This window comes from Ceratotherium simum, chromosome 10, assembly GCF_057802395.1.
Source record: "Ceratotherium simum simum isolate JZ-2026a chromosome 10, ASM5780239v1, whole genome shotgun sequence".
Taxonomy (NCBI): Eukaryota; Metazoa; Chordata; class Mammalia; order Perissodactyla; family Rhinocerotidae; genus Ceratotherium; species Ceratotherium simum.
Genome location: NC_141909.1, coordinates 46,627,766 through 46,651,645, shown reverse-complemented (window position 1 = coordinate 46,651,645; position 23,880 = coordinate 46,627,766). Strand labels below are relative to the sequence as shown.

Here is a 23,880-nt window from a genome sequence, read left to right as displayed (position 1 = left end):
ATAAAACAAGAGTAACAATCCGTACTTTTAAATATAATAAACTGTAAGGTGAGGAAATTATCAAGTTTTTCAACAGGCAACGTAGAAACAGTTCTCTTCCAAAAGTTAATAATGTATAAAATATATTTCTTTTTCTACGTTAAAACCAGTTTCTCTCTTTCTTCCTTAGAATACACAGTAGCAAGTGAGAGTCAAGAACCAATTTGTTTTTAAATGCCAAAGGTTCTTTATTGTATATTTTCAGAGGGTACTTCTGGTTTAAAAAAAATGAATATGAAGTAAAAATATATATACACAATTTAATAATTTCCCAGAAAAAAAAAATTAATAGTATAACACTATAAACTGGAAAATATACAGTAGACTGTGATATCTGTTGCACATTAATTAAATGTAGTAGATTTGAATAAAGAAGGGGGAAAATCTTTCCTGGCACTTAGAAAGGCATATTATAGGGATTTTTCCTAAAACTCCAGAAAGGCACTTAGCTGTGGTAACAAAAACATATGATAACGTGATTAGTAAAGATCCAAAACTCAATAAATATTTAGTGAACAGAACAAATGATTTAAAAAGTTAAGTCAAAATGCCCCAGGACTCTAAAATGGCATTCCTGCAAAGGGAGACTGACTTAATTTTAATGAGTGGAATTAACAGGGTCAAGTACCTCATGAGATGTTACGATTTTATGGCATCCCACTGTCCTACCCTCCCAGCCTCCTCTGCCAAAGATGTCCATGTCCTAATCCCTGGAACCTGCGAGTATGTTACCTTACAAGGAAAAAGGAACTTTGCAGATGTGACTGAGGTTAAAGACCCTAAAATTGGCAGAGTAGCCTGGATTATCCAGGTGGGCCCAATTTAATCACATGCATTTTTAAAAGAATCTTTCCTGCTTAGGTCCGAGTCTGAGAAAGAGGTAATCAAGGAAGCCAGGTGAAGGAGATGGACCCTAAGGACTCACCTTGCTGCTGCTGACTTGGAAGATCAGAGGACGGGGGCCACAAGCTGAGAAATGTGGGTGGGCCTCTAGAAGCTAGAAAAGGCAAGAAACAGACTCTCCCCTTGAGCTTCCAGAACAGAGCCTCCCCTGAGCTGTCCAGTAGCCCTGGTGACACTTTGATTTTAGCCCAGTGAGACTCACGCTGGACTTCTAATGTACAGAACTCTAAGACAATAAATTTGTGTTGTTTAAGCTGCTAAATTTGCAGAAACTTGTTATAGCAGCAATGGAAAACTAATACAAAGCCCCGTTTGAGAGTATAATGATTCCTCCCACCTTTGCTTGCTAAGCTATGCCAAAACTGGAGGGAAAGCTAAGGAAATGGACGAGAAGCTAACCTAGAGTCTTGACATCACTGGGATGTTGAATTTACCAACTCCGGGACCACCAGACTTCAGCCATCAGACTTCTTGTTTAAATCACTTTTAACTGGATACTGTTTCCTGCAGGCAAACGTCCTCACAGATTCACCAGAAAACATTGATTTATATGTACTAATGCAGCAGGTAAAATTCCAAGGTCTTCCAATCTTAGATCTGGGGGGTATAAATGACTCTGAAATAAATATTTTCCACTTCAAGAGTTTTGCCCCCTTATCTATTACATGACAAGCTATTATAGAAGTAGAAATATTAATACTCATTTTCAATTAAGCTATAAACTAAAGACATCTCTTTATGTATTTCCTTAACTTGTCACCAGTCTAGGAAACAAGAATTAAGCTAAACCATATGAAGTTCTTAGTATATCAAAACCGTAGAATTTCAACAGTGGCATATGATTCACCTAAATAATTTCTTTAGCTTACACCACAAAGCCGAAGGAGAAAAAAAGGAGTAACCTATTCTTGAAAAATTGCCTCTCCTCTGAGCCTTCTGCTAGCACTCTAATAAACTAAGAAAATTAACAGTTATCATCCTTCCTGCAAACCCTAGGGAGAATTTAGGTCATAAGCTCTACTTGGCATTCTTATTTGCCTATCAACTGAAAATTCCCTATGCCTTAATGCATCCCAGTTTCCATAATTATATTAAGCTATCCATACCATCCTCACTAATCTTTGAAACTGTAAATAACTGTCAAAAATAATAATGAATTATTAACAAGAACCAGTAAGGTTTTATAAAGAACTAAATGAGCTTTTCAAGATCACTCTCAAGTCATCAGCTCAACACTCTAAAACTGAATCACACCAAGAAAAGCAAAGATGTTCAGTTTTTAAATTTCATAAGATTACAAAAATTCTTGGGCCCCAGCTACAGCAATGACTTATAAACTGAAAGAAACAGTCATGGAAAAACTCAGAAAAAATTAAATAAATGAGGGGAAAAAAAACTCAATAGGTCTTTATATTTTTTCCTGATTTAACAAATTCGTCTCTCTAGGAACTTAATAAAGCATTCGACAGTTAAGACATAAATAAATATGAAAGAAAAAAGATGTACAGAATAACCTTCTATTATTATTTCCTAAAGATAATGGTACAGAGCAGTGTTACAGAAGTCTTCATAAACGACTATTAACAGGCCAATGAACAGAGCAGTTTTGCGGTTTAGAAGGCTTCATTTGGAAGTGGGGCCAAAGCTGGAGGGAGGTCATTTAACCTGCTGCTATTGTGGAAGATGCAAAGACGATACACAAAACTTTACAAATGGGAATGAGTCTGCATTCTCAAAATTTAAGTTCAGCTAATATTTCCTGAGAAACTACAATGAACTGGGCACTGCAAAAGATACTTTAAAATATTCATTATATAATCCTCACAATAACCTTGTGAGATGGGTATTATCTCCCCCATTTTAGAGAAGAAAAAACTACAGCGGTAAAAGCCAGGGTCACACACTTGTAGGGTGGACTCTACAGTCCCTCACTTCTCCTGCACATCCCACAGCATGGTGTTAGTATTTACAGCTCAAATACTTACAGAAGTGAATAGAGGTACCAAATGATGAAAGATGGTCTTAATAAAAAGCGGCAAGTTTTTAAATCCTTTAATATAAATTGTGGGATGAGCGTGAACTGCTGTGGGGCAGTGGTAAGGTGGCAGGAGATGAGAGGAAAATTATTTTAAATCAAAGAAGAGCACTTTAAATAAAACATAATAGGATTTCTTTTAATCAGAGAAGCAGCATGGCACAGCAGAAGGAGCAATGGCTTTAGACTCAGATCTGTATTCCTTTTAGAGTGACGGCTCCTTTTAGCTGAACTTTACTTGAAGAGTAACTTTTTCTTACATATAAAATGTATATAATATTTGCCTTGGTTCTTTCACAGGATTGTTTTGGAGAGCAACAAAACAATATAAATGAAGTAAACATAACTGCCAAAAACACACACATTATTAATACTGTTGTTTTATTATTGTCTAATTAAGGAGTGAGTTTTGTATTTTTCCAGATTCGACATATGCTTTTATTAGCAAATGCATTACAATAGTCTGTTAAAGTGGATTCAAAAATGGATGGCCTGCTGTTGAAACCAACATAAAATATTATTCTAAGTTGGATGAAATATCTCATTACAAATAATGTATTGGCCCCCTGAATTAAAATAAAAAACACATTTGTGAAAAGGCAGCAGTCGAGGCTAGGCAGAGGCCCTGACCTCCGACCCACTCTCACCACTGCACAGATCACAAAGACGGCAGCAGCGTTCGTAACCTTTTTTGCCATGGACCCCACTGACTATTAGAGAACTGAACCTCTTCTCAGAATAATTTTTAAATGCATAAAATAAAATACACATGATTTCAAAGGAAGCAAATTATACTCAAATGCAACTATCAAAATGCATTAAACATCAATTTATGAAATAGTAACTAACACACATGCATGGCAGCCATGGAGATGGACTGCTCAGATCTCCCTTTAGGAAAGAACTTTCCACTCAGTTGCAAGAAGTGCACTTAGCTGACAGGCTCCAAGCTGTTAGCACCCTCAGGATCCTCTTAGCTTTTGAGCCTAGGCCAGGCTCTTCCTGGGCAGCCAAAGACTGGCCATGACAGGAGTACTAAGGCCTGGGCATTAGGGCCCATCCTGGGGCTCCTCTAACAGGCATTCTCTGCTCCAGAGCCCCCTCCCAGCTGGGGTGGCTGAAAATTTGGCAGATTAGCATCATGGCCTCAGGTTCTTCCTGCCCAGTCCTGCTTTCCCCACCTTCTACCTTTCACATGCATTACCCACCCCATACCCCCTAAAAAAACCTCTTGCACTCCAACATCTCAGCGTCTGCTTCCTGGACGGCCCAACTGACAAAATATGCTTCTTTATTAATGTACTAAATAACAAGATTGAGCTGCAGGTCTAATAACTACCCTAATTTTGAAATAGTGATGAGTTTCAACAATATTTTGACGTATCTGAAATAATTCTAATGTGATATGAAAGTAGATAGGAACTTTACAAGTACAAATGGCATAGGGACTGCTGTGTTTGTTGCCTATATTTATAACTGAAGAAAAAGCTCAATTTCAATTAGAGATTAGTGAAAACCATGTGAAGATGTTATTTTTTCTTATCCAAGTTCACAGATCCCAAGTTAAGAACTCCTAGATTAGAGTGTGTCTGATTTTGAAATATTTATTCTTTTAAGACACAGACATGCACTTAGACAAGTTAGAGCTGTGAAAACCAAGAGTCTCTAACCTGGTGTACTCCTGAGATGCGATGAAATATGTGAAAGCTTGTGTTAAATGCACAGAATATGTTACAAGGTATAAGACCATATGGCCAAATGATTTAACCCTGAAGGACAAAAAACACCCAGCTTACCTAAACATATGAGGATATAATTACCTCAAAATCTAACTTGTGAAATTCAAGGCTATAAAATATACTCAAGTTATTATCATAAAGTTTTTTTCTGTTACAAAAGACTTTATGACACAATTTAATATCCAATTCCTATAGCACATAATCCACCTAGAAGCCCCTGCCTCTCTTTAAGACTCTCCTACCATGACCTCACTCTCTCCCTGGGCTCCAAGGATGAGATCAAGTTACGATGCTAACTCCACAGGATTCTCTTCCAAGCCTGGCAAATGGTGTGTATGGAGGTGGGCAATGAGGGCAGGGAAGAGCAGAGAAGAGGGGCAGTGAAGAGCCAGATTTACAAGGTGCTATTTTAAGATAAAGATAGTGCATTCAGAAGGAGGAGCCTTGTTTATATTTTCAGGTGAGTAATACTGTGCACTAATTATGAGTGGGAGTCCTGAGTGACAGAACATAATGCAGACAAGGCAAAGATTAACTGCCTGAATTAGGGATGTGCACTTTGAGAAATCAGAGGGCAACAAGAGATGCCCTGACTAAATGGGGAATGAGGCAGAAGACACAGAAAATGGAAGAGAAATCCTGAGAGAAAAAGGGACGTGGTAACAATGGAACGTAATGGCTTTACAATTTTGTTAAGGGACGGTAGCTACAAGGGCACCACTGAAAACTGCTACCAGAATTAAAATACCAACCAAGGTGGACTTGTAATACAAAAGGGAGACAGCATGCCCCAGTCTACCACTTGTTGAGGGCCTCCAGTTGAAGTCAGTGCCCTAATATCATTCTTTTCTCCAATGGAAGAAGGAAAAGAGAAGAGAGAAAAAAGAAAAAAAAGCTATGTTTATGGGCACATATCCCCCATTACTCACAAGTCCAAGCCTCGTCCCTTTCTGTTTATAGCATCTGTACAATATACAAGACACACGCCTATTCACAGGGACCTTTAAAATTGCTATCACACCATGCCAAAGATATGCTGTATAAATAAGCATGTAAGTGAAGCATTTTGTGCATTTGAAAGTCGCCTATGGCTGAAGGCTAAATAAACCCACTTTCTTTAGCCTTTCTCTTTAGGTTCTATTTCTCTAAAGCTTTCAGAATAAATGTCTGTTTCTTTAGCAACCCAACAGAGAATACGATATAAATGGTAACAATGAGATCCTTTCTAATGGTGAAACAAGACATTCCTGACCTATCTCATAATTTCCTTATGTCTTCAGTTCATTTAAGATTCAGCCATGGACAAAAATCGAATGATAAATCCCTAGAGAAATATTTAATTCTCCACTGACTTCCTTCCCTATCTTTCCAGATTAGTGTCTGTCAAATGTCTTTTCAGAAACTTTTCAGATGTTTAAGAGATGTTGCATTCATTTTGGCATCATCTCTTTATTAATATGCATTCCCAAGAAATATATTTCTCTGTTATAAATTCGTCATTCATCTTAATGTAGGCTTGCAAGGTAGTTTAGAATTTTTTATACACTATTGTTCATACAAAGGAATAAATTGTGTTTCAAATACAAAGCGACATCCTCAACACAGCCAAGTCCCTGGAATAATCCATGGCTTATCACTCCCTACGCCAATACTTTGTCCACTGAACTATGATGTCAGAAATCTAAGCTTGATTTGTTTTTAAGTGCATAATCCATTAACTGTTTCCATATGCCATAACTGTTCAGCCGAGAAATTATTTATAAACCAGTTTATTGGCCCTATCTGGCAAATATGACGCACCTGTTATAAAATGTGATTACTTCAGAAAGCTAACAATTGTGGAATCACATTTTCATAATAAATCAGTCTAAGTGAATTAGACTATGCATATACTTTCAGAAAGCACTTTAATCCCTATTAAGTTAACAGTTTGTGAATAATGAAAGTAATTAATATTAATTTTAGTTGATAAATCCAACACCAATAACCTGTTAGTATACTTTAATCCATTTTCCAACAGCCTGTAAAAATTAACCAACAGATGCTTCCAATCTGGTAAAAAATACACAGGTCATTAGCATTATTTTGTGGATACCAAATGTTCAATATATGAATATTGTGATTAAATTTCAAAGACATATATAAACAATGTTCTTTTATAACCTTCGTAAGTCTTAACAGAAGCCTAAGACAGTAAAATCTGGCAGTCTTTTCTAAAATCAAAACCAGCATTTGTTGTTCCACTCCCCATTCTTCTGCTTCAACCAAGAACTTGCCTGAGTTTCACTGAGACTGTGAAAGCAACATGAGAACAGGACACATGTCTGCCTCTCTCACTACAGTGTCCCCAGTGCCAAACCCCAGGCTAACACACAACATGTACCCAATAAATGAGAAGAGAGAAAAAATGGGAGCAATGAATGAAAGGAAGAAAGAGAAAAAGAAAAGAAAAAGATGATCGGGAAAAATGCCTACATGTTCTTTTCAGAAGAATTTAAAATATGGAAAGCTAAGATGTATCTCAAAAATTCAGAAGTGAGACAAGCAAGGAAACCAAAAAGTGAGATATTTAATAGCAAAATAAGGTATAAAAGAGAATGTGATACAGCTGAATCATGAAAAAATGTTGATTTCCCAGGAAAAGGCTTCGAGAGGGGTTCCTGTACTCCTTAAGATACATCAGGCACTTTCCCACTGAAGCAATGTTATAAAAATGTCACAGGGAGGAGAATAACTTAAAAAACAAAATGAGTAAAATTTAATTTTAAAAAGTGTATACATGATAAAGGGCAACATGAGTTAAGAGGAAATGTCCAAGGTGTTAACTAAGAGTATCTTGCTATATCTACGAGTAGGTGCAGTAGGATGGTATTCTGGGGAGTAACAAGTGTTATGCAGGAGAAAAACCTCAGCAGAGATGCGGTCAAGATTAAGCAAGGGAACATGAAGACCACCCAGCTCAAAGACTGGTACACCACAGGGTCCTCTAGGTATTATTAGATCTTCTTCCTTTTCTAACTCTCAGGGTACAAGACTTCTAAACCCAATAATGTTAACCTAAAAGTTCCAGAAATCTAAAGTAGTGTCTTCTGTAAGAAAAAAAGCCATACTTAGTAACAAAAAATAAACAACACGTGAGAGAAAATTTCAAGGCTCTCTTTAAATGATTGGATTCAGTTCCTTTCTTCTTTCTACTTATTTCAAATGCTTAGGAAGCACAAAGGATTGGCATCTACCATTTTAAATGCCTGGGAGGGAACATCCACCTTTGTAATCAGAGAAATAGACCTTGTTCTAAGTCCAAAGAGTTACTGCAGTAAAAAACAGATAGACCCTTTCTCTAAAAACTCATTATTCTTCAGTAATCTGAATCCTTTGTCCTTCTCTGCCAAGTTGTGATGTAAACCAACGATGAAAAGCAACCAGTAGCTAATGCCTCTACCTCCCTCTGCTTGCTAGGGAGTAGAGAGCAACCGTATTTCCACCTAGGACTGAACAATAAGTGACTAGGTTTCATTTTGAATTCTGCAGAAATTACAAAATTGATTCAAACACAATAACCTTGGAGTCATGGGGGACAGGAAAATGTTAACAGCCAGCAGCCAGGCCATGAATAAAGAGATAACAAGGAGTAACCTGCCAACTCTACCAGACCTCAGTCTTGTCTAAGTTTTGCAGTCATCTTTCTCTTGTCTTCCTTTCTGATCTTTCCTATAAAATATCTATTTTTTGAAAGCGGCAATGAATGGCCTGTTCCAATAAAATACTTAACTACTAGTAAAGTCAAAAGCACACTTAAGACTCCTCATAATACTTTCTGGGATTTATTCTTTAAAATCCAGACCAAAAACTAGTCACCTTCACAGCTCGTCTTCTGTTGGCATTGCCCAGGCCTATAACCCCAGGCTTCCCCATCTTTTCTAAGCACCATGGAAATATCCACCGTCACATAAAAAAGAAATAGCATTTGAGCTGAGACAAAAGAAGTCATAGGCCTGTACCAGCCCCTAAGTCAAACAAAAGAGAGACTCCAGGCAGAGAGGTCGGCATGTACAAAGACAGAGAGGGATGGTAGTACGGAATATTCAGAAAATGATCATCATTTCCTCACCTTAACCTTTATCACTACTAGTAGATTGAGCAAATACATTGGTTTTTTTCAACCTTGAATCTCAAGGCTAAAGTTAGATGACTTAAGAATTTTTTAAATGTCCAATTATTTCATTTAGGGCTAACACTACAGCTAAATTAAAGACATGCTAACAAGTTTCCCTTTTGAGCCTCATTAATTAAGAAAGTAATCAGAGTAAAGAGGGAAAAAAGAGAGAGTGTAGCTGGATGGCAGTATTACTTAAATAGCTTTTAGGTACCACCATTTGCACCTATTAGGAAAGCAAAGGGAAAACTAATCAATTCCAGATTATGAAATTTGAAATTCTGAAGTCTTTTACATGTAAATACTTATTTTAACTGCCACATATTTTCCTTGATTGCCTGAGGAGTGCGCTAATCTTATTCAAAGAAAATTTTGATTCTCCATAATCAAAAGGTAAAATTAAGATCTGCTTACTTCACAAGTTTTCCTAGGGTAAGCTTGCTGAGAAAATTCCCTCTGTTTTCAAAGATGAAAATATACCATTTTTACTATTTTAGTCAAGACCAGTGGTGCTCAAAAGTATCTGCTAAAGGCTTTGGATTTACCACAAATTCTAGAAAGCTATGTTAATTCATAATTACCTTTTAGAGTTTCTGACAATTACTTTTTAGAAAGACTTTCTAATTTACAGTTATGTTTTAGAAAGCATTTCAAAGGAACGTAGATGATTTTTTGGTATCTGCCACCATTCCTTGGTTACTGTGATGATCAAGTTAAATCAGACATAGAAAGCACCTCTAGAATGATGCCTAGCACACAGTAGGCATTTTAAGAAGTCAATTCTTCCCTCTCTACACCAAGCCTTCCCACCTCCACCCAGTACAACCTCTTCCCCTCCAGATCTCTCTGTGCTTAAGAAGCCCAGGACATAAGTGGCATAGGTCTATGGTGAAAAGGGTTCCTTTTTGAAAATTAAAAGGTAATCACTGATCTAAGCGCCTTGTACTACAAGACTTAAAATGTAAGCATTTCATACTACTTCAAATTTAACTGAACAGTATATATCAGTTAAAGTGGATATCAGCCCTGAAACATAAGTGATATAGGCCCACGAGATTGGGCGAAATAAATTCAATTTTCAGACAAGAGTAATATCTGAATGTAATTATTTAAAAAAAAAAAAATCACACTGAACAGGTAAAGGCTATCACAAAACAATTTGAAAAATGAATTCCATTGCTTTTAATGAAAAGATCACATAACCTATTCATATACTTGTATTTCAAACTAACTTTCAAGATACTTTATAAATTTGATACTCTATCCCATGTGACTCATACTAATTAAATTATGTAATAGTCACTGTAATAGTAAAGAGTGGTAAAATTCCAACTAGAGAAAGGCTCACATTTTGTTTTTGTTTTTCTATTTCTCATTGACTAAAAGGAATTCTCATGCCAAAATTCTATCTGAAAATATCCTCCTTTATGAAAGTCTAATTTAGAACATCTTCAAAAGAAGTATTATATGGAAAACAAAGTTTTGTATTAATATTTGTACTTTAAAAATTGCTTATCTAATACTATAAATAACAAAATTCGCTTTTAAACATTTCATTAGATCATTTATTTATCCATTAATAAAGTAAAAATATCACATATATGACTCTTAAAATAATGCTTTCTAGAAGTTAATATATAAAAAGTGGTAGCATTAAATACTAAAATTAACAAATAACCAAAACATTAAACTTACCTTTTTGCTGGCAACAAAATGTATTCTCCAGTTTACAAAGCAAATCCACATTTTCATACTTATTTTCATTTGCTTTTATCCAGAAACAGTTTTCAGTCATTTCATGAGGTCTGATCTGCAATCAGAGAGATGACTGATTCATAAATAGTTGGCTGTTTCTTCTCTCCCAGCCCAACCACTACATTCAGACCCAACGTCGCATAGCTGCCAGATGTTTATGAAGTAATCCCCGTAAGATTTTTCTAAAGTGTATTCATCGAAATACAAGTTCCCCAAAGTGTGTTCAATGAAATACAAGTTCAATGAAACAGGAAGTTAAGATTTTACTAGGAAAAAAAAAGATTCCACTATTAAATACTTGGGGATTTGAAGCCGAATGAAATGAAGTTGATTTCTTCTCAATTATTCTTCTCAGAGTCTTTAATAATGCTCCTGTGCACTATGACTTTTCAAGTGGACACATTACACAGCATTTCCCAAGGTTATGTGACCATGAAACCATCTTCCTGCAGGATTCAGAATTCCTGTGTCCTGACTAAATATCAACTTCTGACAACTAGTAATAATTTTCCAATGGCTACCAACATAGAAAGGCTCCTAAGAACACTAACTTTTTTGTACTTTTGCAAAACACAAATATAGGCTTCAATCATGATAATATTGAATTATCAATTTAATTACAAATCAAATCCCATTGTAACAACCAACACTGACTCCCACCAAATTTATAAACCAGAAAGCCTTGGTTGAGATCAAAGGGCTCTGTCTCAACACTTTAATTTAAAAAAACAATACCTGTTTATTTAATGTCACTTTGATTAGGGTTCTCATTGGAAATTATATGTAAATAATACAAAATTAAATTTTAAACTAGGTAACAGTATGTTTTCCTCCATTTATTTCTGTTTTACCTTTAACCAATTCAATCTTCTCATGTTGGTTTCAGGTTTAAATTCCTTCTTTGGTTTTAACCCAAATGGCAGGGTTGGTGGAGGAGGAGAGTTTCGTCCACTGAGAAATCCCAGGGGGGGTGGTGGAGGCACAGGACCACCAAATGGCATCGGCATTCCTGGAAGTGGAGGAGGGGGTGGAGGGGGTGGAGGTGGCACTCCTCCAAAAGAGGGCAGTGGCGAGGGAGGAAGAAGTGCTGGGTGGCCAGTTCCATTTTCTTTCGACAGGGGCAAAGAGGTTTTTGTATCAGCTGGCAAAGCACCAAACTAGAGGGACAAAAAATAAGGAACGTAACTAACAACACTCTACAAAACAAGTAAAAGTACACTTTTCTCAAAATAAGTTGTTTTAAACCAAAAATAATTGAATATCAGTAATTTCATGTTTTTTAACCTAAAAGCAAAATTCCAAAGTCTTTTCCCACTTTAAGAATTATAGCTTTTGTTTTCATAAATGTATAATTGCCAGAAATATCATTTCCCATTTGGAGATAGTTATGGCCAACCAGGTGGAGATGTCCAGGAGGGAAATGGGTTTATGGGTCTAGAAGATTTGAAAGTCAGCAGTTTCTAGGCGGCAGATGAAGCCATGGGAGTAGATAAGTTCACCCAGAGTAAGTAGTATAAGGAAAGGTCTACGCACAGAATTCTATGGAACGCTAGCATTTAAATGAGAAGTAAAAAAATAATAATAATAACACGCAGAAAAAAGAGACTTAAATAGTATTGCCATCATGACTGCCCTTGAGAAAAAAAATCTACAATTCTTAGTAGGACCTACAAGGGCCCATCATAATCTGGTCCCTGTGAACTGGTCTTACTTCAAGTGACTTTCGTACACAATTCCATATATTGCCAACCTCATACTGATATCAGGGTCCTTGTACATGATATTCTCTCTGCCTGGAACATTGTCTTCACCTGGCCATCTCCTACTGGTCCTTTGAGTCTTAGCTAGCATGTCCTGTCCTCAGGAAAGTCTTATCTGACCCAGTCATTTTACACTAATAGCACCCTATACTTCTCCTTGATGGCTCTTGTCAAAAACACTAAATAATTATTTAAGAAATAATTTGCATTTATCTGTTTGACAGATTATAAGCTTTATGAGGGAAGTGACTATGTCTGTATAATTCACTACTCTTTTCCAAGCACCCAAAAGTTGTGACTGGCAAATGACAGCCATTGATGAAATGTGTAGGATAAATGAATTAAAGAAAAGGCAAGCACAGGGTCATGAATCACAAGTGAAGAGAGTGACCCAAAAAAAGTCTATTCTACAATGTGAATGTCACAGAGAAGTAAAATCGGGTGAGAAAAAGAGCCAGATGTGTCCACTGGTCACTTTTGTCCTTATGTTTCCGTGGCATGATAAGAATTTAACAGATGCATTTTGATTATCATAAAGAAGATCTAGGTTGATCAATAACTTTTTGTGGTATGATTATCTTCCCAAAATTACTAACTTCATTTCTGAGCCATGTATATATATATGGACAAACATAAACCACCTTGCAAATGGGAGACATTTAATAAATGTTAATAAATCATTTTAAAAATTTTATGGCACAATTATGGAAAATAGATCATGTATAAAAAGCCTGAAATCGACATCTGAGATCAGCACAAAGAAAAAGTGTTCTAAAAGAAGTTGAAATCTAAATCAAAGAACATGCCTTATCAAAAACATTAACTAGAAAGAATAATCAGTTTAGTGTTACACTGGGTTGCTGTGATCATGCATAATACTGCCCTTTGAATGTTAAGAATGTACGTATATTGTACTCACACTCTATATATTTTCTACTTAACTATTAATGTCTCAAAACAAACATATGGTGGAATTTCTGCTCTAGACCAGTTCATTTGATAAACTACAGTTGACTTGAATATAGCGTTCACGAGGCCAGACACTGTGACTCTCTTGCTCACCATTATATCTCCAGCACCTAAAAATGCTTGGTTGTTAAGCACCTAAAGGATGAACTTACAAATAGAACATCTTATTCATAACCTGCATAATCAGCACAGCTTTGATCAAAGAGAAGTATCTTAAGACAATGCAGAGATCTCATGAAAAACACACTAACTCAAAGAAAGAATTTGCCTCTTGTCCTTCAAAAATGAATATGGCGGGGGCCGGCCCATGGTTTAGCGGTTAAGTGCGCACGCTCCACTACTGGCGGCCTGGGTTCAGATCCCGGGCACGCACTGATGCACCGCTTCTCCGGCCATGCTGAGGCCGCGTCCCACATACAGCAACTAGAAGGATGTGCAACTATGACATACAACTATCTACTGGGGCTTTCGGGAAAAAAAAAAAAAAGAAAAAAGTGAGGAGGATTGGCAATAGATGTTAGCTCAGAGCCGGTCTTCCTCAGCAAAAAGAGGAGGATTAGCATGGATGTTAGCTCAGGGCTGATCTTCCTCACAAAAAAAAATAAATAAAAACTTTAAAAAAAAAAAAATGAATATGGTGGCCAACATTGTTTCTAATTCCAGGCTTTCTTCTGATAGCCAGAAACACAGGTCATCATTATTTGCAACTTAAAACAACAGGAGATTCCTTGATTTAATCTCAGTTTCAAAACATAAATTTATTACCATTTTATATAAAAGCACATGTAGCAATAACATATCCAAAGACAGTGAATATGTTTCTTTATAAACCAGAATTTTCTCGAATAAATTTACAAATAATCCTTCAACAAAAAGAAAAGAAAGTCTTTAGATTTATACTAGTGCAGACCAGGAAAAACTTGTCGTAAATATTTCAGCTGCTGTCTATAACTCAATCTAAAATATACAACACAATCAAATGATTCTTTTAATATGAAAGACAAGGAGCCTCATGGGAAAGTTGCAAAATTTCAATAAATTGTTGTACTCTCTTCTTGCACACTAAAGAAAGAAGATGACTGACAATAATTTTCTTGTAGATAGGAGCTTTTAATTTTTTTTTTATCTAAAATTGAACACTAACAGATAGCTAGGCATCTCTTAGGGCATCTTCAGACAGCCTCTGTAACAAGACTATCCACTAGGCATTTTAAAGAAAAAAAAATCGCCAGTAATACAGAAAATAGTATACTTATATAAGAAATAGTATACCTGAGACTATTTCAACATAAACATAAATTAGGATGAAAGGAAAATAGCAAAACTATCCTTATTGCTCATCATCCTATATGTAAGTGTACATTTAAAGAAATTTAGCTATGAATAGTCTACCTTCTTACTTTCATCCCTTTAAAACATGCAGATGAAGTATTTCTTGCTATCTTAATGTTTTATGTGTAGAGGGTGTATGTGAGCTAACTGCTTCATAATCCAGATTTGCTCTCTTTTTTGTCATGTTTTAAATCTGTTTACTTTTGGAAATTGAAAAATTATCAGAAAATGTTCTCATTCAGCTAGAGGTTATCTTTCGCTGCAAGGTACCCATAGGCTGAAGGTTTTGAAAAATAAATAGCTTGGGCAATAATTTTCTGTAGTGGGATAAAGATCAGGGATGAATGAGAAATCTAAGAGGAAAGGACTTTCTTACCCTTTATGCTTAATTACTTAGAAAACACGTGACATTAGGAATAAAACCCAAATGAAACATAAGGAAGCAGATTAATCAGTAAAAGTCTAGACATTCTTAAAAATGCAAATTAAAAAAGTGGCAAAATAATTTAAAAAAAAATAAACACAGCAGAATAGAAATACATATAAGCAATACTATGAAAATATACAAGTGAAATTAACATTTAAAAATTTTGATGTTATGAAGATATGACATGACCTTTGCTCCCGATGAGCTTTCAACACCGAAATTCACTCTGGATAGATAGTAATTTACCTGTGATTTAAAAGCTTGTAACTCCGCTTGAAGCTCATTAATCTCTGCCTCTTTTTTCTGCAATTGAGCCTGAGTTTCTTGGTGGTCAGTAAACTCTTTTTCGAACTGAAAAGAAACAAAAAAGAAAACAAGAGAGAGAAAGAAAGACGGAAATGAAAAGCAGCATTCTTCATAGAGTAATATGACTCTAATGACCTGTCAGTAGAACATGAACTTTTTATGAAAGGAGCGGTAGACATTTGCTAAATCACACACAGCCTTTCTCTAGGTCCCTCCAGGTCCCACCAAAATCATTCACTTGCAAGTGAGCAGACAAAGCCAGAGATGGAGTCTGTGACCTTCTCCTCTCGGCAGAGCAAACTAGCCCATAGTTATCTGCAACCCTGGCATTTTTCTTAAAAGTCTCTAAATATCATTGTGACTGTGTAAAATAATAGAGAGCAAAGCATTGTACTGAATTCTCTGGCTCCTACCTACAAAAACTTATACCTGAAACTTACCTGAAGTTCATCAACATGTCTCAAAATAATTCCATTTTAATATTTTTTGTGTATTAACAAATAACCCATTTTTTAAATGCATCACTCTTTTCCTACAACATCATGAGACTTAAGGACTCTAATGTAGGCTCTAATCTTCAACAACAATTTAAGAGAATAAAGTCTGTCTTATCATTAATCTTTCAAAGATTAATCTTTGGGAGATTAATGATAAATTAATCTTTCCAAGTCCCTTGTGTAATACCTTATGGGAGGAGGCAAACAGTAAAATCTGGTGACTCCAATGAGTTTTCTAATTTATATAGTCACTTATCACAAGTTCCCATCTTGTGTATTCAAATAGCTTCACCATGCCACCATCGTGACTGAAAACCTCTCCCAAGCATGGTGAATTTAAATAGGGTATTGTCTCATAATCAAGAACAAGTGTTTGACTCTCTTGAAAAATGGAAAAAAAATCATTAAAAACAAATGCAACTACTTCAGGAATGTAGCCTTGAGACTTTAAAATAGCATCAAACCTCAATTAGGAAAATAACAACGATATAGAACACAATAGTTTACAAAGGGCTTTTATATATGAATCTTATTTTCGTTACTAGTCCATCATCATACAGCTAGTAAGTAAAAGATGTGACTTGGTTTTTAAAATATTAAGCTTAAGCCACCTATAGGAAATTCAAAATACATTTATATAATATGCCTCCTCCTTGCATATCTCACCTTGTTGCCTCTACAGATCTATCAGGGCTCACAATAGCTTATCACTTCCTTGGGTAAGTCTTCTCCAGCAACTCAAGACTAGATGAGGAATCCTTCCTATAGGCTTACTGAATACATAGGGTTTTCCTACCATAGCAATTATCACACTGTAATATGAAAATTTCAAAATGTAGTATCACACACCTCAGGAACACTCACCACCCTGGAAGCTCATTAATAGCGAGAACCTTTTCTATTTTATCCATCCCCTTTCCAAAGCTTTACATTTGTAATTAAACTCAACAAATATTTGTTGAATGAAGTGATGAGTCAACTCCTGTCAAATCTTCCTTTATATATTGAATAACTGTCAATATCATATATTAAATTACCCCCATCTCCCGGCATCAAAAATCCGTGAGAAGTCACTTTCTCTATTCTCCTTTTTATGACTGCTCAGTCAATGTTTACTGCTGCTTAGTAAGAAATAAAAAATTAAATTCTTAAGAGAGTAAAAATGAAGAAGACTTTTTCACAACATCAATATGTACACTATCCTATCTCATAGGCCTTAGAATAAGATTCAGAAGTAAAAAGGATTATTTAGGGGAACAAAGTTGAAACTATCAAAACAACCAAAGTCATAATTAGTACACTCTAAGAGAATCTATTAAATTTACTTGGCCATACTGAAAGTACCTGTATTACTTACCAAAGAGATAAATTTCTACATCGTCCCTTATAAAAGGATCAGACGAAACATAAACTTTGCTTTAGCATTTTTATAATATCTACAGTCAGATCACAGTAGCCTTGGGGATAAAATGAATCTCCATTAAAAATGTACTTTATAAAAACTGATATGATACCCTTCTTCTCCAAAAAGAGTTACTAGAGCAATATTACGCTTACAAAATTACATGCAAAAATGTCAAGAAACACAGTTAAGGTTGAAGCCCTGCTTAATTTCATTCCCTAGGGTAAATATATTAGTGCATCTTTACAAGGAGGTTGATAACTCAATATTCTCTATGTACTTTGTGACATTTCTGGTCTTCATTTTTCAAATTTATGCACCAAAATAAAGAATGTGTCTAGCAACTATGGTAGCTTCCTGCCTAAAGCAAAGTATTTACATGTGTCCTTATAAAACTATCAGAAAGAAGTTCTTGCTGATATATACAAAATGGCACGGCAATAGAAATCTTTCATGAAGCAAACAATAGTTTCTGAACATATCCAAGATATATAACTTCTGACTAAAAGGAGACAACTAACCTTGAACAAGTTCTTTCTTCTACTTACATTTAAAGCTTACCATTTTAAAACAATGTGTTGAGAGAGTTATCACATTTAACACAACTCATATAAACTATATACCTGAAAATGATGATAAAAGCAAATTTATACTATCTGGGATACATCCAAATCAAGTACTTGAAAGTTTGCTACTACTTTTCTCATGAAAAGTAGAAGTGCTTATTAATCTTAGAATACAAAGTTGGCCGGGTGAGGGGTCACCCTACAACACAAATATCTATGAGCTGTAATACTTATGACAATTTAAATGATCCATTAATTTGTTTCCCCACTAAACTAAGTACTTCAGGGCAACACCAATATCATACTCACACCTGCAATCCTAGCCTGCAGCCAAAGGCCTGGGATATAATAACCTCTCCCTAAATGTCTGGTGAACCTTAGGACTTCTTAGACAGGACATTTACAAAGTTTTTCATAAGTTACTTATTACTCACTAGTAATAATTATTATTCCTTCAATGTGAGAAACCAGCCCTAAGAATTCAAATCAGAGTGACTCCCTAAAATGAAGAATCCAACAACAAGAAAAAAACAGAAAAAGTCTAATGGGTACCTGCTGAGCAGAGATAAAAACACAAAACACTACCTTAAAGAAAACTGGAGAATGGCTAGATGGTCAGCAATACTACTAGGCTGAAACAAATGAAACTGGTGATATTTGATACTTTTGACCTAGGAAAATGACCTTTTCATATGGCTCAACTTGATCTCATGGAGCAACTTGAACCAAAACAAAAAGCAAGTTAACTTTTCTCTTAAAATTTTTAGATATAACTTCAATCTTAAGGGCCTAAATTATATGATTTCGTGAGAAATACTCCAATCTTAAAATTTTGACTCTATACATTTTGTTCAATCATTTATTCACTCACTCATTCAAAAAATGTTTTTATAGTTCTTAGGCCAGGAATTGTTCTAGGTGCAGGGACAGTGAATAAAGCAAACAAAAATCCCTCATAAAGTTTACAGGGAGAAAGAGACAATACAATCATATATACACACGTAAATACATAAACCGTGTAGCATGCCAGATGATGACAAATACAGGAGAAGAAGAACAAGGAAAGAAGCATTGGGAGGGTCAGGGTTGGGAGTGAGTGGGGGGTTAAAATTTTTAAATACAATGGTCTAGAAAGTCTTCTTTGGAGGGTGGCATTTGTGCAAATACCTGAAGGAGGTAAAGAAGCAAGTGGGACAACAAGCTAAGTTCTCGAGGCAGAAGCACACCTGCAGCGGTTCCTCACGTAAGTCTGGCAAAGTCAGTCAAAATTACTTACTTTCTTGTAAAGATCTGATGCTTTCTCTTCGAACTCTTCCAGCTTCGCTTGATCTATGCAAATATCTAAAATTGCAATGACAGGATATTGTTTTTATTCCAGTACTTCTTAAAATTACTATGACTTTAAAAGTTTAGAAAGGGAGAGGAGTCAAGATGGCGGCGTAAGCAGACTCGGAACTCACCTCCTCCTGTGGACACAGCCAATTTACAACTACTCGTGGAAAAATTACCCCTGAGACAGAACTGAAAACTGGATGAGAGGAACTCCTGCAACAACGGACAATCCTAACTGAGGTGGAAGAGGCAGAGACTCCCTTCCGGAGAGGAAAAACGCTGCCTTCACAAGCCGCCAGCTTCACAACCGCCAGCTTCACGGCCGCCGGGAGCAGCTCACAGGTCCACAGCCTCCCTGGAGGCGCGGGGGCCCTGAGCCAGGAACGCCCCCGCTGTGGGCATTTTGTGGACCCAGCACAATCGAGACCAGCGGCATAATATCTGACTGTGCCTGCTACTAAAACACTGGGGAGCACCCCCAGAAAACCCGGTTCACAAAGAAACTAAAACTGGCTCTTAAAGGGCCCGTGCACAAACTCACCCGTTTCAGGAAGCACCCTAAAATCACCAGAAAGAAAGGTGCACAGTGCTTTGGTGACAAGAGACTCACCTAATAGGCCCTGAGTGCATCTCGGTGAGGGGTGAGACCTCTCCAGGGACTGGGACATTGGCGGCGGCCATTGTTGTGGCCTGGTGTTGGCGTGCTGACACAGACGCCATTGGAGTTCTCCCTGAGACCTGCTAGCCCAGGGTCTGCCCCACCCGCTAGAGCAACGATTTAATCAGCTCAGCCAGGGCAGGCAGCCCACCCTAGAGACTGGCCCCACCCAACAACAAGCCCTCAGGCAACTTGTGGGCCTGCATAGATTGGTGACTGGATTCTCTGCAGCCTGGCAACTGAGTGGACTTGAGCGGGGCAGGGTGTGCACAAGGAGCAGGTGGAGAGTGTGGGGCGGTGGCGGAGTGTGTGGGGCTCCCGCCGTGGAGAGACTGGGTCCGCTTGGGGAGGTCGGAGCACTCACACGGGGCAGGACTGTGTTGACTGTGTGTGTGGACCTGTGGGCAGGCGGCAGGGCTTGTCAGCTGCAGAAGACTTGTGCTTCTCAAAGACCCACATAGGAGGTTTGCTCCACCTTCCAAAGCCTGAAACAATTGGGTGCTCCTGTGCCTGAGGCCAGCCCCACCCAGCTGCAATCCTCAGAGAGCTGACAAGAGACCTAAAGGCTGGAGGTTTACAGCAATTGTAAGGCCCTGAGCCTAACAACCTGCCACACTGGGGGCCTACTCACTTAAAAGAAATACTGCAACACAAATGTGGTATTAGAACTTGCAGCCAACTGTGCTGGGGATCCCCACACCTGATAAAGAGACTGAAGGGCCCACAACAACTACAAGCAGCTGAGCATTACAACAGCTGGCCAGGAGCATAACTCAGCCTCCCTGGGCGCCTACAGGGAGAGCAAACAGGCCACAGCAGAAGGATACACATAGCCCACATAGGGGTCACCCCTGGAACATTGAGAACTGAGGGAAGCACACTGGAAGCCTCCTAAGCCATCACTTACATAAGGTCACCTATCCAAGAGCAGGAGACGTAGCTGACCTACCTAATACGTAGACACAAGCACAGGGAAAGAGGCAAAATGAAGAGGCAAAAGAATACATTCCAAGTAAGGGAACAGGACAAAACCCCAGAAAAGGAGCTAAGTGAAACAGAAATGAGCAACCTACCTGACAGAGAGTTCAAACTAAGAGTGTTAAGGATGCTCACTGATCTGGGGAGAAGAATAGATGAACTCAGTGAGAATGTCAACAAAGAAATGGAAGATATAAAAAAGAACCAATCAGAAATGAAGAATACAATACTGGAAATGAAAAATTCATTAGAGGGACTCAAAAGCAGAGTAGAGGATACAGAAGAACGGATCTGTGAGCTGGACGAAAGACTAGAAGAAATTACCTGAGGTGAACAGGTAAAAGAGAAAAGAATTAAGAAGACTGAGGACAGTCTAAGGGACCTCTGGGACAACATCAAGCGCACTAACATCCGTGTTATAGGTGTCCCGGAAGGAGAAGAGTGAGACAAGGGGGCAGAGAATCTATTTCAAGAAATAATAGATGAAAACTTCCCTAACCTAAGGAAGGAAACAGACATCCAGGTACAGGAAGCACAGAGAGCCCCAAACAAGATAAACCCAAAGAGGCCCACACCAAGACACATCATAATCAAAATGTCCAGAATTAAAGATAAAGAGAGAATCCTAAAAGCCGCAAGAGAATGTCGAGTTACGTACAAAGGAAACCCCATAAGGCTATCAGCTGACTTCTCTGCAGAAACCTTACAGGCTAGAAGAGAATGGCACGATATATTTAAAGTGCTAAAAGGAAAAAACTTACAGCCAAGAATACTCTACCCAGCAAGGTTATCATTCAAAATGGAAGGTGAGATCAAAATTTTCCCAGATAAGCAAAAATTAAAGGAGTTTGTCACCAAGAAACCAGTGCTACAAGAAATGTTAAAGGGACTGATTTAAGGGGAAAAGAAAAGACCACAAATAGGAAAAATTATCTATTTCCATGATTAGAACGTAATGGATACAAATGCACAAAAAAGAGGTTAGATATGATATCAAAAACATGAGGGAGGAGGGGAGTTAAAGAGTACAGCTTTCAGACAGAGGTCAAACTAAAGTGACCATCAATTCTGTATAGAAGAAGAAAGGAACAGAGAAGGACTACTAAAACACTGAGAAAAAAAAAAAAAAGTTAAAAAATGGCAGTAAGTACATACTTATCAATAGCTACTTTAAACGTCAATGGACTAAATGCTCCAATTAAAAGGCATAGGGTGGCTGACTGGATAAAAAAACAAGATCCATATATATGCTGCATACAAGAGACACACTTCAGACCTAAAGACATTCACAAACTGAAAGTGAAGGAATGGAAAAAGATACTCCACGCAAGTGGCAATGAAAAGAAAGCTGGGGTAGCAGTACTCATATCAGATAAAATAGACTTTAAAACAAAAACTGTAAAAAGAGACAAAGAAGGGCATTACATAATGATCAAGGGAACAATCCAACAAGAGGATATAACACTTGGAAATATCTACGCACCCAATGTAGGTGCACCTAAATATATAAAGCAATTATTAACAGACATAAAAACAGAAATAGACAGTAACACAATAATAGTAGGGGACTTTAACACTCCACTTACACCAATGGATAGATCATCCAAACAGAAGATCAATAAGGAAACACTGGCCTTAAACGACACACTACAACAGATGGACCTAGTAGATATATACAGAGCATTCCATCCAAAAACCGAAGAATACACGTTCTTTTCAAAGGCACATGGAACATTCTCCAGGATTGATCACATATTAGGCCACAAAACAAGTCTCCATAAATTTAAGAAGATTGAAATAATACCAAGCATCTTTTCTGACCACAACGGTATGAAACTAGAAATCAACTATAGGAAGAATATCAGAAAAGCCACAAATACGTGGAGATTAAACAAAATGCTACTGAACAACGACTGGGTTAACGAAGAAATCAAAGAAGAAGTCAAAAAATACCTGAAGACAAATGAAAATGAAAATACGACATGCCAGAATTTATGGGATACAGCAAAAGCAGTTCTAAGAGGGAAGTTTATAGCAATACAGGCCTATCTCAACAAACAAGAAAAATCTCAAATAAACAATCTAACAATGCACCTGAAGAAACTGGAAAAAGAAGAACAAACAAAGCCCAAAATCAGTAGAAGAAGGGAAATAATAAAAATCAGAGCAGAAATAAATGAAATAGAGACCAAAAAAACAATAGAAAAAATTAATAAAACCAAGAGCTGGTTCTTTGAAAAGATCAACAAAATTGACAAACCTTTAGCTAGACTCACCAAGAAAAAAAGAGAGAAGGCACAAATAAGTAAAATCAGAAATGAAAGAGGAGAGGTTACAACAGACACCTCAGAAATACAAAAGATTATAAGAGAATACTATGAAAAGCTATATGCCAACCAATTCGACAATCTGGAAGAAATGGATAAATTCTTAGAATCATACAACCTTCCAAAACTGGATCAAGAAGAAGTAGAGAATTTGAATAGACCAATCACCAGTAAGGAGATCGAAACAGTAATCAAACACCTCCCCAAAAATAAAAGTCCAGGACCAGACGGCTTCCCTGGTGAATTCTACCAAACATTCAAAGAAGACTTAATACCTATCCTTCTCAAACTCTTCCAAAAAATTGAGGAGGGGGGGAAGCTCCCTAACTCATTCTACGAAGCTGACATTACCCTGATACCAAAGCCAGACAAGGACAACACAAAAAAAGAAAATTACAGGCCAATATCACTGATGAACATTGATGCAAAAACCCTCAATAAAATACTAGCAAATCGCATACAACAATACGTTAAAAAGATTATACACCATGATCAAGTGGGATTTATTCCAGGGATGCAGGGTTGGTTTAACATTCGCAAATCAATCAACGTAATACACCACATTAATAAAATGAAGAATAAAAATCACATGATCATCTCAATAGATGCAGAGAAAGCATTTGACAAGATACAGCATCCATTTAAGATAAAAACTCTGAATAAAATGGGTATAGAAGGAAAGTACCTCAACATAATAAA

The 23,880-nt window shown here is 37.0% G+C and overlaps 1 protein-coding gene across 2 annotated transcripts in view; it reads right to left on the bottom strand.

Annotated features, from left to right (window-relative positions):
- DIAPH3 (diaphanous related formin 3) overlaps window positions 1-23,880 on the bottom strand; it is a 480,740-nt gene that overhangs the window by 282,924 nt on the left and 173,936 nt on the right. For both annotated transcript variants that reach the window (XM_004433600.3, XM_087436004.1), the window contains 4 exons: window positions 19,163-19,227; window positions 15,362-15,466; window positions 11,479-11,784; window positions 10,568-10,682 (listed from right to left, as the gene is read on the bottom strand). In XM_004433600.3, the coding sequence (XP_004433657.2) occupies window positions 10,568-10,682; window positions 11,479-11,784; window positions 15,362-15,466; window positions 19,163-19,227 (591 nt within the window). The remainder of the gene's footprint in view (window positions 1-10,567; window positions 10,683-11,478; window positions 11,785-15,361; window positions 15,467-19,162; window positions 19,228-23,880) is intronic.